Genomic DNA, 12,810 nt, shown 5'->3' on the forward strand with positions numbered 1-12,810 from the left:
GTAAAATATTATGTACTGTAGTTTGTTATAATTCATGGAGTGATATTTAACCCATTTTCTTCAATATACAAAACTTTTCCATATTAAATTTCTTGTGCCAGTAGTTGCCCCGTCCAAATTTTATCTAACTTGTTCTGTAGGTCTTAATTAACTGCTGTCTCTCTATGTGCCTATGTTCCCTAAAAATGTTCCATTTCCCTAAAAATGTTGATAATTTAGTTTTTTTAAGTGATATTGTAACAGACCATAACTTACTTTGCAGGGCATCGAACAGTGTTTTGTTAGTTGGACTGGCCCTTGCATGCTTCGGCTTTTGAGTTTTTTGTGTGACAAGTTACTGAAAGTGTGAGCAGGGACAAAATGGGCATCTGGGGTCTGTGTAAGAAGAGCTAGTAACTAGGTATCTCCTTTACCAAAGATATTGAGGCATTAGCAGATTAATGGTGCAAAGACTAAGGGGGAACTACACATTTCAAAGGGTGACTGTAGTGAAGATCAGATATAGAGTCCATATTAATCCGTACAGTGCAGAAGGAGGCCTGACCCTCCAAAAATGCACCCATCTACATCTACTCCCTGCCCTACCCCTGTAACCCCTTCTAACCGTCACATCTTTGGATACAAATGGGCAATTTAAAATGGCCAATCCACCTTACATGCACATCTTTGGCCTGTAGGAGGAAACCAGAGCAGACATTGGGAGAATGTGCAAACTCCGCACACACAGTCACCTCAGCCCAGAATCGAACCTGAGTTCCTGGCGCTGTGTGGCAGCAATGCTAACCAGTAAAGAGAGGAAATGAATGAATGGAATCAGAGTCAGAGGGGAAAAAGACGAGGATAAGTTAAGTTAAAATCGTACATTTTAAAACTCCCAAACAACATTTAAAACCTGGCAAGTTTAGTTGTATCTACGAGACAATCCTCGATTATATTTACTAACAAGTGAAAAGTCTCCACGCCATTCAATGCATTTCAATTGTGAGCCAATAATGAGATGCTGTTTTATGCGGTTTTATGCAAAGCAAACAGAGGAGCAGCAAAATTCACACAGCAGCTTTTGGATGTTCGAATTTCACCATATTCTGACCCTCCCCTGAAGTTGTTGCATCACGTGTACATAAATAACTGTAAACGCAATTAATTTGACAGGAAATACTCATAACTTAGAAATGGCTATTTATAGATTAGAAGCAGTACAGATCCCATCATTGAAAAATTCCATTCACTCGTTTCCTGTTTCTCAGTCTCATTAATACCTGCTTTATCCTGTTTAGTCAATTTCCTACCAATCTCAGGCATTGCCTTTAATTACGATTCAAGCTTAAATAGCTGTCTTTTGTGTGGAACCTTTTCAATGGTTTTTCAATGCTTAGGTATACCAATATATCCAATAGTAAGGCATCTAGGATGCAAATGGCCTCAATAAAGTGAAGGAAATTATTAGAATAAGGTTTTCCCTTAGGATGGTAGTAGTTTACTCATTTATTATAATGCTAGGTAATCCTAAATTTCATCTTTGTTTATCAATTTCATAATCTGTTGAATATTAAAAGCATGAGTGGTCTCAACATTCAAAATTTATTGTACCCGTAACTTATGCGGTGACCCTGTCATTAAGTGAAAAGGCCAGTGTGGTCGTATGTACTGGGGGTCATGTGGGACTGGAAGCCCTAATGTCATTGGCTGACAGATCCCGGGTCCTGGTTGGCCGTTGACCTCTAGCTCCGCCCAGAAGGCGGAGTATAAGAAGCCGGAGTCCTCCCCCGCAGGCCAGTCTACTATTGAGCTGTGGGGGAACAGACACGCTTAATAAAGCCTCATCGACTTCACTCTATTCGTCTCACGGAGTCTTTGTGCGCTACAATGTATTAAGCGTGCCTAAAAAGGACTATGGAGCTCAGGATCATTCCGGAATACCTGAGGATCAGCCCCCACGCAGTGAACGCGGCAGCAGCCTTCAAGCACTGGCAGACTTGTTTCGAGGCCTACCTCAGAACGGCCACCGGCCGGGTCACAGAAGACCAAAAACTACAGGTCCTGCACTCGAGGGTGAGCACGGAGATCTTCTCCCTCATCGAAGACTCGGAGGATTTCCAGACGGCGTTCGCAGCACTGAAAAGTCTCTATGTCCGCCCAGTTAACCAAATCTACGCTCGCTACCAGCTCGCGACGAGACGGCAAGGTCCCGGAGAATCGATGGACGAATTCTACGCCGCGCTGCTGATTTTGGGACGAGCCTGCAGCTGCCCTTCGGTGAACGCAAATGAACACACGGACATGTTAATGCGCGATGCTTTTGTGGCAGGTATGAATTCCTCCCAAATCCGCCAAAGACTTCTAAAAAGAGAGTCGCTAGGACTCTCAGAGGCCCGGGCCCTAGCAGCCTCCCTAGACGTGGCCGCGCGTAATACCCGCGCCTACGGCCCCGACCGCGCGGCAGCCCATTGGGCTCCGTACGTGCCCGTCGTGACAAACCCACCCCACCACCCCCCCCGGACACCCCACAGGCTTGCGCGGTCCAAACGCCGAGTCGCACCGGGGGCGCCCGCTATTATTTCTGCGGCCAGGCGAAACACCCCCGGTAGCGCTGCCCGGCCCGCGCAGCTATCTGCAAGAGCTGCGGGAAAAAGGGCCATTACGCGGTTGTGTGCCGGTCCCGCGAGGTCGCCGCTGTCCCGGGAGAACAGGGAGCTCTGCAAGCCGTTTACGCGCCCCAACCCCCCCAGCACGCCATGTACGACCCGCAGGCGCAGCCGCTCTGGGTCCCAACCACCGCGGTCCCGGGAGAACAGGGAGCCCTGCACGCCGCTTACGCTCCCCAACCCCCCTCCCCGTACCCCATGTATGACCCGCCGGCGCTACCGCTTTGGGTCCCGGCCACCACTCTCCACGGAGAAGAGGGAGTTTTGCGCGTCCCTAACCCCCACCCCGCGCCCCACGTCTGACCCGCCGGCGCCACCAACTTGGGTCCCGACCACCGCTGTCCCCGGTGAGGGAGCTCCGCGCGGTCCTAGCGCTCCCCAGCCCCCTCAGCGCCCCATGTGCGACCCGCAGACGCCGCCATTTTGGGTCCCGGCCACCACGAGGGGAGGAAGGGCGCCGCCATCTTGGACCGCCCCAGACCTGTATGACGCGTGGGGGCGGCCATTTTGTCCACCCCCGTCGCCATCTTGTGACCCACCAGCCACGTGCGATGTATGGGGGCGGCCATTTTGTCCATCCCCGACACAACTACTAGAACCACGTCTCGCTTCAATTACGCTCGATCAAGCTCGGCCCCGGACACTCCAGACGACGACGACAACGGTGCTAATAAACGGCCACGAGACGCCATGCCTAGTCGACTCCGGGAGCACGGAGAGCTTTATCCACCCCGACACGGTAAGACGCTGTTCCTTGACCACCTATCCCAGCGCACAAAAGATTTCCCTAGCTGCAGGATCCCACTCCGTACAGATCCAAGGATTCTGCATAGTTACCCTAACGGTGCAGGGGAGGGAGTTCAAAAACTACAAACTAAACGTCCTTCCCCAACTCTGTGCCCCACCTTGCTGGGATTAGATTTTCAATGCAACCTACAGAGCCTTACGTTCAAATTCGACGGCCCAATACCCCCACTCACTATCTGCGGCCTCGCAACCCTCAAGGTGCAACCCCCGTCCTTGTTTGCGAACCTCACCCCGGATTGCAAACCCGTCGCCACTAGGAGCAGACGGTACAGTGCCCACGACCGGACCTTCATTTGGTCCGAAGTCCAGCGGCTACTAAAGGAGGGCATAATCCAGGCCAGCAATAGTCCCTGGAGAGCGCAGGTGGTAGTAGTGAAGACAGGGGAGAAACAAAGGATGGTCATAGACTATAGCCAGACCATCAACAGGTACACACAACTAGACGCGTACCCTCTCCCCCGCATATCCGACATGGTCAATCGGATTGCCCAATATAAAGTCTTCTCCACCGTGGACCTCCCCCGCAGGCCAGTCTACTATTGAGCTGTGGGGGAACAGACATGCTTAATAAAGCCTCATCGACTTCACTCGATTCGTCTCACGGAGTCTTTGTGCGCTACAGCCGCTACAGCCAGTTTAAAAGAAATTGGAAATCCACCACCAGTAACCTACAGGATAAAAATAACAAGTAAATAAACAGCCAAAAAAGATTTCAAAACATCTCATAAAGGAACAGAATTTTTAAACCAGAAATAGAATGGAACAAAATGAAACCTTTTACAGATGCACCATAGAAAGCATCCTATCGGGCTGGATCACAGCCTGGTATGGCAACTGCTCGGCCCAGGACCGCAAGAAACCTCAGAGTCGTGAACACTGCCCAGTCCATCACACGAACCTGCCTCCCATCCATTGACTCCATCTACACCTCCCGCTGCCTGGGGAAAGCGGGCAGTATAATCAAAGATCCCTCCCACCCAGCTTACTCACCCTTCCAACTTCTTCCATCGGGCAGGAGATACAGAAGTCTGAGAACACGCACGAACAGACTCAAAAACAGCTTCTTCCCCACTGTCACCAGATTCCTAAATGACCCTCTTATGGACTGACTTCATTAACACTACACCCTGTATGCTTCATCCGATGCCAGGGCTTATGTAGTTACATTGTATATGTTGTGTTGCCCTATTATGTATTTTCTTTTATTCCCTTTTCTTCTCATGTACTTAATGATCTGTTGAGCTGCTCGCAGAAAAATACTTTTCACTGTACCTCGGTACACGTGACAATAAACAAATCCAATCCAATCCAATCATGAATGGCCACAGCAACGTATGATTTAACTGAAAATGTCCTTGCTAACTCTGCATGAAACGGGTTTTAAGCATGGTAAGAAAGGAAAGAATTCTGTTCTGGAGTGGAAGGCAGGGAGATGAAAAGTAAAAAAAATGATGGTGCAAGGCAAAACAGGTAGTAATGGGAGAAGAAAAGAAACAAACGATGGGTTTAGAGGAATTATGTAAAATGCGACATCAGAATCATTGGGCTGAATTTTACAGGCCGCCATATTACTTGGACTGAAAAGTTGATAGCTAACCCATCCAATCGCTGTCAGCCCTGCAGACATTTGACATTGGGAGCAGCCTTAATTATTTCAGGGTGAGACTTCCACCCCCATCTGGGAGGAAGTCCCACCTTCGAGAGCTGGCAGCCAATCTGATTGGCCAACAGCTCTGTAGTCAATAAATTTTGAATGTTGAGACCACTTATGCTTTTAATATTGAACAGATTAAGACATTGATTATCAAAGGTAAAATTTAGGATTATAATAAACTAGTAAACTGCTACCATCCTCCGGGAATATGTTGCCAGGTTTGAGCAGTGGCCACTGCTGGGACTCCAGCAATCCCAAAGAAAAGGAGGGGTTGGAGCCGTGACTTCAAGTTAGCAAACCCCGGTTGGGGTTTGGGGAGCTGGGTTTGAGAGGCCAGGTGAAAGGGTTAAAGTAGGAGGTAGGATGGAGCGTTGGTATCTCCGACATCTCTTCTTGTCCAACACCCTTTCTTGTCTGACAGCAACATGTGCAGTGAAAGAGGCCAGACTACCTGTCTGATCTGCGCCTTCCCCTTTCATGTGTAAGTAGCAGCATAGATGGAATGAGGCACTTAAGTGGCCACTAATTGGCAACATAAGGGCCTCAATAGACCAAGGATGTGTGGGAGCTACCTGATAACCTTCTTCATCCACTGTAAAATGGGAGACAGCAGGAAGGCCACTCATTTTATTTTGCGATCCCCTGCCTTCAAATACACTAGCGGATGCTATAAAATCCAACCCATTTTCAACAGCAGTTGCATAACAAAAAGGGGAACAGGGTATGATAGATGGCTGAAAGGTAGTGTAGTTTATAGAATACTGAATGCAGATTGTGTGGAATTAATCCAGATCTTTTTTGCATAGGAGACTGTTGAAGTCTTCCTGAATCATCCATCAGTGAAAGATGATCCAGACTTGGAAGGGCGCACTGCATTTATGTGGGCAGCAGGAAAAGGCAGTGATGGTGTCCTTCAAACAATGCTAAGAGTAAAATCAGATATCGACATCAACATGGCAGACAAATATGGTGGAACAGGTCAGTTTTCCAGTTTAAACTGAATCTGTTTTTCCCTGGTGGAGACCTTTATTTAATATTGTACGTGCCTCTGTTATCATCTATGCAGTTTTTGCAGCCGTGCTAGCAGGTTATGCTGGTGACCGGAAGTGAGGTGGTGGAGGAGAAGGCCAAGAGGGGTGGCCGGGGGGAGGGGGCAAAGGGGAAGTGGGGGGGGAAGAAGGGGAAAGTGGGGGGGGGGGGGCGGTTTCTGCGACACGGCAGGGGGTGAGAGATGACATGGTCAAGAGCGAAGAAAGGGGCCATCTGGGATGGGCTAGGTACAGAGTGGAATTAAAGGGGCAGGAGTTAAGTGGGGAAGATGACGGACGGTGGAGGGGATTGGAGGCGCACGCCTCTGGTAAGGTTGGTAATGTGGAACGTCCGGGGACTGAATGGCTGGTTAAAAGGTCGCAGGTGTTCGCGCACCTCAGGAGCTTGAAAGCGGGGATTGTCTTTTTGCAGGAGACACACCTCCGTGTGAAGGACCAGGTTAGGTTAAGGAAGGGGTGGGTCGGGCAGGTTTTTCACTCTGGGTTTGATTTGAAATTGAGGGGTGTGGCGATTTAAATGAGCAAAAAAATGGGATTTGTGAGTGCGAAGGAGGTGAGGGATCCAGGTGGGAGATATGTGATTGTGAGTGGGTTATTGGAAGGGGCACCGGTAGTGTTGGTAAAGGTGTATTCCCCAAATTGGGATGATGTGGGGTTTATGAGGGGGTTCCTGGCAGCAATCCCGGATTTGGCCACATACCAGTTGATCATGAGAAGAGATTTTAACTGTGTCCTGGAGCCGAGGGTGGATAAGTCGAGCCCCAGGTCGATGGGTAGGGTACGAATGGCAAGGGAGCTGGGGGGGTTTATGGAGAGGATGGGTATGTTGGATCCATGGCATTTTCAGAACCCAGGGGGAAGGGAGTATTCCTTCTTTTCACACGTCTATAAGGTGTATTCGAAGATTGATTACTTTGTAGTGAGTCGGGAGATTTTGGTTGGGGTGGAGGGGGCAGAGTATGCGGGGCTCCATAAGTGGAAGCTGGTCGAGGAGGCCAGGATTTTAAGAGGTGGGATACACTGCACTTAACGTTGGCGGGGAGAGTCCATGTGGTGAAAATGAATATTCTGCCGAGGTTCTTGGTTATCTTTCAGACTCTCCCGATCTTTATACCAAAGGCCTTTTTTCAGAAAGTGGACACAATCATCTCTGACTTTGTATGGGCGGCGAAGGTGCTGAGGGTGGGGAGGACCCTGCTACAGAGCTAGAGGCAGCAGAGGGGGGGTGCCATTGCCAAACTTGCTTCATTATTATTGGGCAGCGAATGTGGACAAGCTGTGGCGGTGGTGAGAAGGAGAAGGGGTAGAGTGGGTGTAGCCACCTGGGTTGGCCAACACCCGATGTAAAATGGAGAACAGCAAAGGTTGCAGGGAAATTCAGCCAACACAGGCAGAAACCAGCAGGTGCTAGTTACTATGTAGTAAACTCTGCAAAAGCCCAGACAGCATCGATACAAGCAGCCATCTGCATAATAATGTAGCAGCCATCTACATACTAATAAACAATCACAACATTTGGGACAAACAAAGCTAAGCCAGACTCCCCGGCGCCAGCAGGAGCCAACACAAAAGAGGTTAACGGACACCTCAAGACCGCCCATCGATCAGGGAACTGCTCCAGTATTGGAACGAAGTCCAATCACCTGGAACCAGGTACGGGGTCCGCCGCGAAAGGCGGGAAGCCCCTGGGGGCTATAAAGTTAAGCCCCCAAGTTCAAATCGTTCTTCTTGACAGGGTCACTCAGCAACGCGAACCAACCCTTGAGAGTGAACTGTCCAAGCTGCCGCATCACTGAAGCAAGCCTCAAGTCGACGCTCACTACAAGATAAGCACTCCTAGCTACCGATCCGTACCAACTTCGAATCCCGCAGACTCAGAACCCGAACGAAAGGCCATTTGTTCCCCTGACCTGGTGGGCCAGTCCGAAGCTAAGTATAGGCCTGTTAGTTGCAGAAGTAGCTTAGAAGTATAATTTATGCATGAGTAGCGATTTACTGTGTATAATAAATGTGCTTTGATTTGAATCGTACTAACTGGTGTGTTGAGTTATTGATCATTACTTGAACTTGAACCTCGTGGCGGTATCATAAAGATACCTGGCGACTCGAGAGCAAAGGTTATAAAACAGAGCCAATTCAACCAGCCAAAAGTTAGCAACATATTACTGGCGACATCCTGACGGGACCCGAACTAGAAGTGGCTTAACCACTCCGGGAGAACCCAAAAATTTGAATTAGAGATCCAATTGGGAACAGAAAACCACAAGTGTTCAAGCAGTTCTGATCAATACTCATAATTCGGAAGTGTGTTAAATGCATGCGTAACTAACATGGCTATAGGGTAAACTGATAGATTTTTTTTGTTGCGACAAAACTGTGGGGAATTTGTATTTCGGAAATTAGCGAAAGCCGTACCCGTATTTACAGCACCGCCTTAGTTCCCCTGTTCCAAATTTAAAAGAAGCATTCGGATAAGAAAGATGGCAATGCAGCGCCTCATGAACCCAGAAGAATTTGCGGTTGCAGCGACCAGCAGCAGTAGAGTAGGACAGTGTCCCGTATGGGAGGAAGAAATCAGGAAGTACCTCAAAGGGAAAGGATGGCCCCTTTGGAGCGAATTATGTAACAACGAGGAATCAGGCCCCGGGAGTATAGGACATACTTGGTGGCAGAACCTGAGCGAGATTCACAAGAAGAGCTTAGGGAAAGCTCGCAAGTCGATGGCAATCGTGTCCTGCTTGGCACAATTGCGAGGCACAGAGGAGGTCGTTAGGACGCTCCGGAAAGAGGTAGAAGGCATACATCGATTGAGCAAGGTCGATGTAAGTGAGGTAGAAAGAGAGAACTTAGAGTTAAGGAGGAAGTTGGCAGCAAAAGACAGAGAGGTGGATGATGCCAAGTGGGCACACCAGTCTTGTCTGGCATACTTAAGCAGCTTCCAGTCCCAGTATGAAAAGGCCTGTCAGGCCACGCAACGTGCAGTCCTGGTACATAAAGAAACCGAGAAGCAGGTAGAAGTATTGCAGAGGCAGTGTAGTGACCTGAAGGCAGCCTTAAGAGCACTCCATGCTGCCACCACGGAGCAAAGACAAAGCTCGTTAGACCACGCAAAGTGCCGGAAGCAGATTGCAGAGCTGCAATCTCTGCTTTCAGTCCAAAAAGGATTCCAGGAATCCTTTGGAGCAAAATTAGATGAGGAAGACGGCCCTGATTGGGAAGAGCTAAATGAGACATCGCAGAGATATGTTCAGGGAACATGTGCGCAGGGAAAGCCCCAAAAGAGAAAAGCGCCCCAACTCCCCACAGAGCAGATAGTTCAGGCTCCAATGAACCCAGTCACCACCCACCGCACAGCCACATCGGACGATACGGAATTTCTGTACACCACCCCCTTAACAGTGACCCAATTACGGGATGCGTGCGAGAAAATCACACCGTTCCTCCCCACCTCAGACCCCCACCACTTCTTTGCCAGAGTAAAGCAGCAGGCGACCATGTAGGGCCTGGATGAGCGAGAGCATGTAAAGCTCACAGTTTTGAGTTTGGACCCTTCGGTCGTAGCAGCCTTCCTGACCCACAGAATGTAGGAGGAGGCACCCTTGCAGAAATGATCGGGTATAACAGGGGTGACCCCATAGATGGCCTCAATAAATGCAGGCAAAAGAAAACCGAGCACCCCACAGCGTTTGCTGGACGCCTGTGGATCCACTTTGCAGCAATCTTTGGAGACTTAGACCGCGCCCATTTGTCCCCAGACAACATGGCCAAATGGACCCGCACCCTTATCTCCCATGCCACAGAAACAGGACAAAAAGCTTGCGCGAATTATGATCCCTCAGAGGAAGCTCATAATGAGAAATGGTCGTAAAAAGATTGTCCTGTGCCTGGGAGCAGCCTGTACAAAACAAACCCGCAGTTAAAAATCCCGAAGAAAAGCAGGCTGACGCAGATATACAGGCCGTTAAAACACACCAGAACCCCGCATGGGTAAATGAAGGAAAGAACAGCCCCCCAACAAAGTCACAGGAGTGTTACAACTGTGGACAGTTGGGACACTTCGCAAGAGAGTGCAATGCCCCACGAAAGCCACAGAGAGCCCAGCAGACGGGCACTCTGAGTAAGAATAAGACAGAGCCCATTCATAGTGTAAGCACCCGTTCAGATCAGACAGACCTGAATGGAACGGACTGACGGTGTTCAGGCTCCCCCAGTTGGATCTGCGACACCCTTTGGGATAGGTCCGGACGACCGGTAGTCGCAGCGAAAATACGGGGACAACCCATCGAGTTTCTCTGGGACACAGGAGGGTCCCGCACCACAATAAATTCCTCCACCATGTTCCAAAAGGACACGTGGCCCACTACATCCACTATCACCCTCAGCGGCTTTACAGGCCACTCACAGCAGGGACACATCACAGCCCCTGTACCCATTCAAATCGACAACATCACCAACAAGCACCCCGTAGGTTTAGTTGACCTGCTCCACACAGCAGAACACATTCTGGGAATAGACTTCATGAACTCCCACCACCTTTCATTTGATCCAGTCAACCAGTGTGCCTGGAGAATGGCAAAATCTGCAAGAGCCCCTGCAACGCTCACAATAGGTGAATACGCCAACAAAATTAGCGCAGTAGGCGAATTTTGGTTTAACCCGATGACACTTAGCACGGACAAGCAGGTTAGGGCAGTTTTACAGGAGAACAGGACAGCATTCGCGACCCACAAGCACGACCGTGGCCGGATGACTGGTTCAGTACAAATCACAGGACCTGACCCTAGACCCCAAAAACAGCATGGATTTCCCCAAGAGGCAGAGGGAGAAATCGCAAAAGTAATCGAAAGCTTATTAGAGCAGGGCGTACTTAGATCAGTAGCCTCCACTAATAATGCCCCGATTTGGCCAGTGAGAAAGCCCGATGGATCCTGGCGACTGACCATCGATTACCGGGAACTCAACAAAATCACTTCCGCAGCAGCCCCCACAGTAGCAACAAGTCCAGAGACCATGCTCAAGCAGGGACTCAATTCCCGATCCTTTACGGTTTTGGACATCAGTAATGGATTCTGGTCCATTCCATTGGCAAAGGCGTGCCAGTACAAATTTGCTTTCACCTTTAAAAATCAACAGTACACGTAGACATGCTTTCCACAAGGATTCCACAACTCGCCCTCCATTTTCCACCGACAGCTGGCAAATGGTTTAGCCAAATTTTCTCGCCCCGAATGACTGGTCCAGTACGTAGACGACCTACTACTGCAGACAGACACCAAGGAAGAGCACATCGAGCTTCTGTCCGAACTCCTGGAACTCTTACATTCAATTGGTTGTAAAGTTAACCCCAAGAAGTCCCAGATTTTGGAAGATAAGGTGATATATTTGGGTACAATTATCACCACATGGTAAACGCGAGATCGGGCATAAAAGGATTGGCTCGATTGCTAAATTGCCCCTTCCCCAGAATGTTTCAGCCCTCCGGTCGTTTTTAGGACTGGTTGGCTACTGCTGAAACCACATTGACGGTTTCGCCAGCAAGGCAGCACCCCTCTCAGACCTCCTAAAGAAAGGAGCCCCCTGGGAATGGCTTCCGCAGCATACGGATGCTGTGGACTCGTTGAAACAAGCACTCATAGCAGCCCCCGCACTACAAGTTCCAGACCTGCTTTCCCCCTACGCTATAGAGGTAGCAAGCACAGACTGCACCCTTTCGGCCGTGCTCCTCCAGGAACGGCACGAACAGTTAAGGCCCGTGGCTTACGCCTCCAGACTTTTAGATGCTGTGGAACAGGGATTTTCAGCCTGTGAAAGGCACCTGCTCGCAGTATTCTGGGCAGTACAGTATTTTCGTACATAACCGGACTGAACCCCATCACCATCCTCACGGAACACACCCCCACCCAATCTTTACTGGACGGACGACTCAAGGACGGTACAGTTAGTCAGATTAGAGCAGCTAGATGGACCCTTCTTTTGCAGGGACGGGACATCACTGTTAAAAGGACAAAGACCCCACTTTTTTAGCCGACAACTTACAGTACCCCGGAACCCCCCATGAATGTGAAATTATCTCTCCACACCACAACACAGGCCCCTTTATTGCTAAAACACCCCCCAGAAAGATAGGTAGTTCACCCCAGAGCCTCAAGCACACAGACACGTGCGAACCCATAAAGATATATGTGGATGGATCTTGCAGAATATTAGAAGGGAAGTGCATAACAGGATGCGGTATTTACGTCGAGGACGCGCAGGGACGTGTCCTAGAAGAAATAGCAATAAAAACTTCCAGGACACTTAGGCGCGTAGGCGGCAGAACTTGCGGCCATCGCATACATAGTAGAACACCCAGACTCCTTCCCCAGCCCAGCAGACATATATTCGGACAGCCTCTATGTCTGCAACAGCCTTACGGAATTCCTACCCCTGTGGAAAGCAAGAGGATTTGTCTCCGCAGATGGAAAACCCCTCCCTTCAGCCCCATTGCTCCGTCACATTTTAGAGCGAGCACAGAACAGGACTTTTGGAATAGTCAAAGTTCGTAGTCACCATCGTTCCTCCCCCCTGGAAATTTAAAAGCCGACGCACTGGCTAAGACAGGTTCCAGGCGTGGATATTTTTGGACATCCCCCGAAAGCGCACCAGTGAATGCAGT

General features: G+C 49.5%; 1 protein-coding gene across 12 annotated transcripts in view; it reads left to right on the forward strand.

Moving 5' to 3' along the window:
• invs (inversin) overlaps window positions 1–12,810 on the forward strand; it is a 498,042-nt gene that overhangs the window by 203,207 nt on the left and 282,025 nt on the right. For all 12 annotated transcript variants that reach the window (XM_072508926.1, XM_072508929.1, XM_072508921.1 and 9 more), the window contains one exon: window positions 5,913–6,084. In XM_072508926.1, coding sequence (XP_072365027.1) covers window positions 5,913–6,084 — 172 coding nt within the window. The remainder of the gene's footprint in view (window positions 1–5,912; window positions 6,085–12,810) is intronic.

Source organism: Scyliorhinus torazame, chromosome 6 (assembly GCF_047496885.1).
Source record: "Scyliorhinus torazame isolate Kashiwa2021f chromosome 6, sScyTor2.1, whole genome shotgun sequence".
In the NCBI taxonomy this organism is placed as follows: Eukaryota; Metazoa; Chordata; class Chondrichthyes; order Carcharhiniformes; family Scyliorhinidae; genus Scyliorhinus; species Scyliorhinus torazame.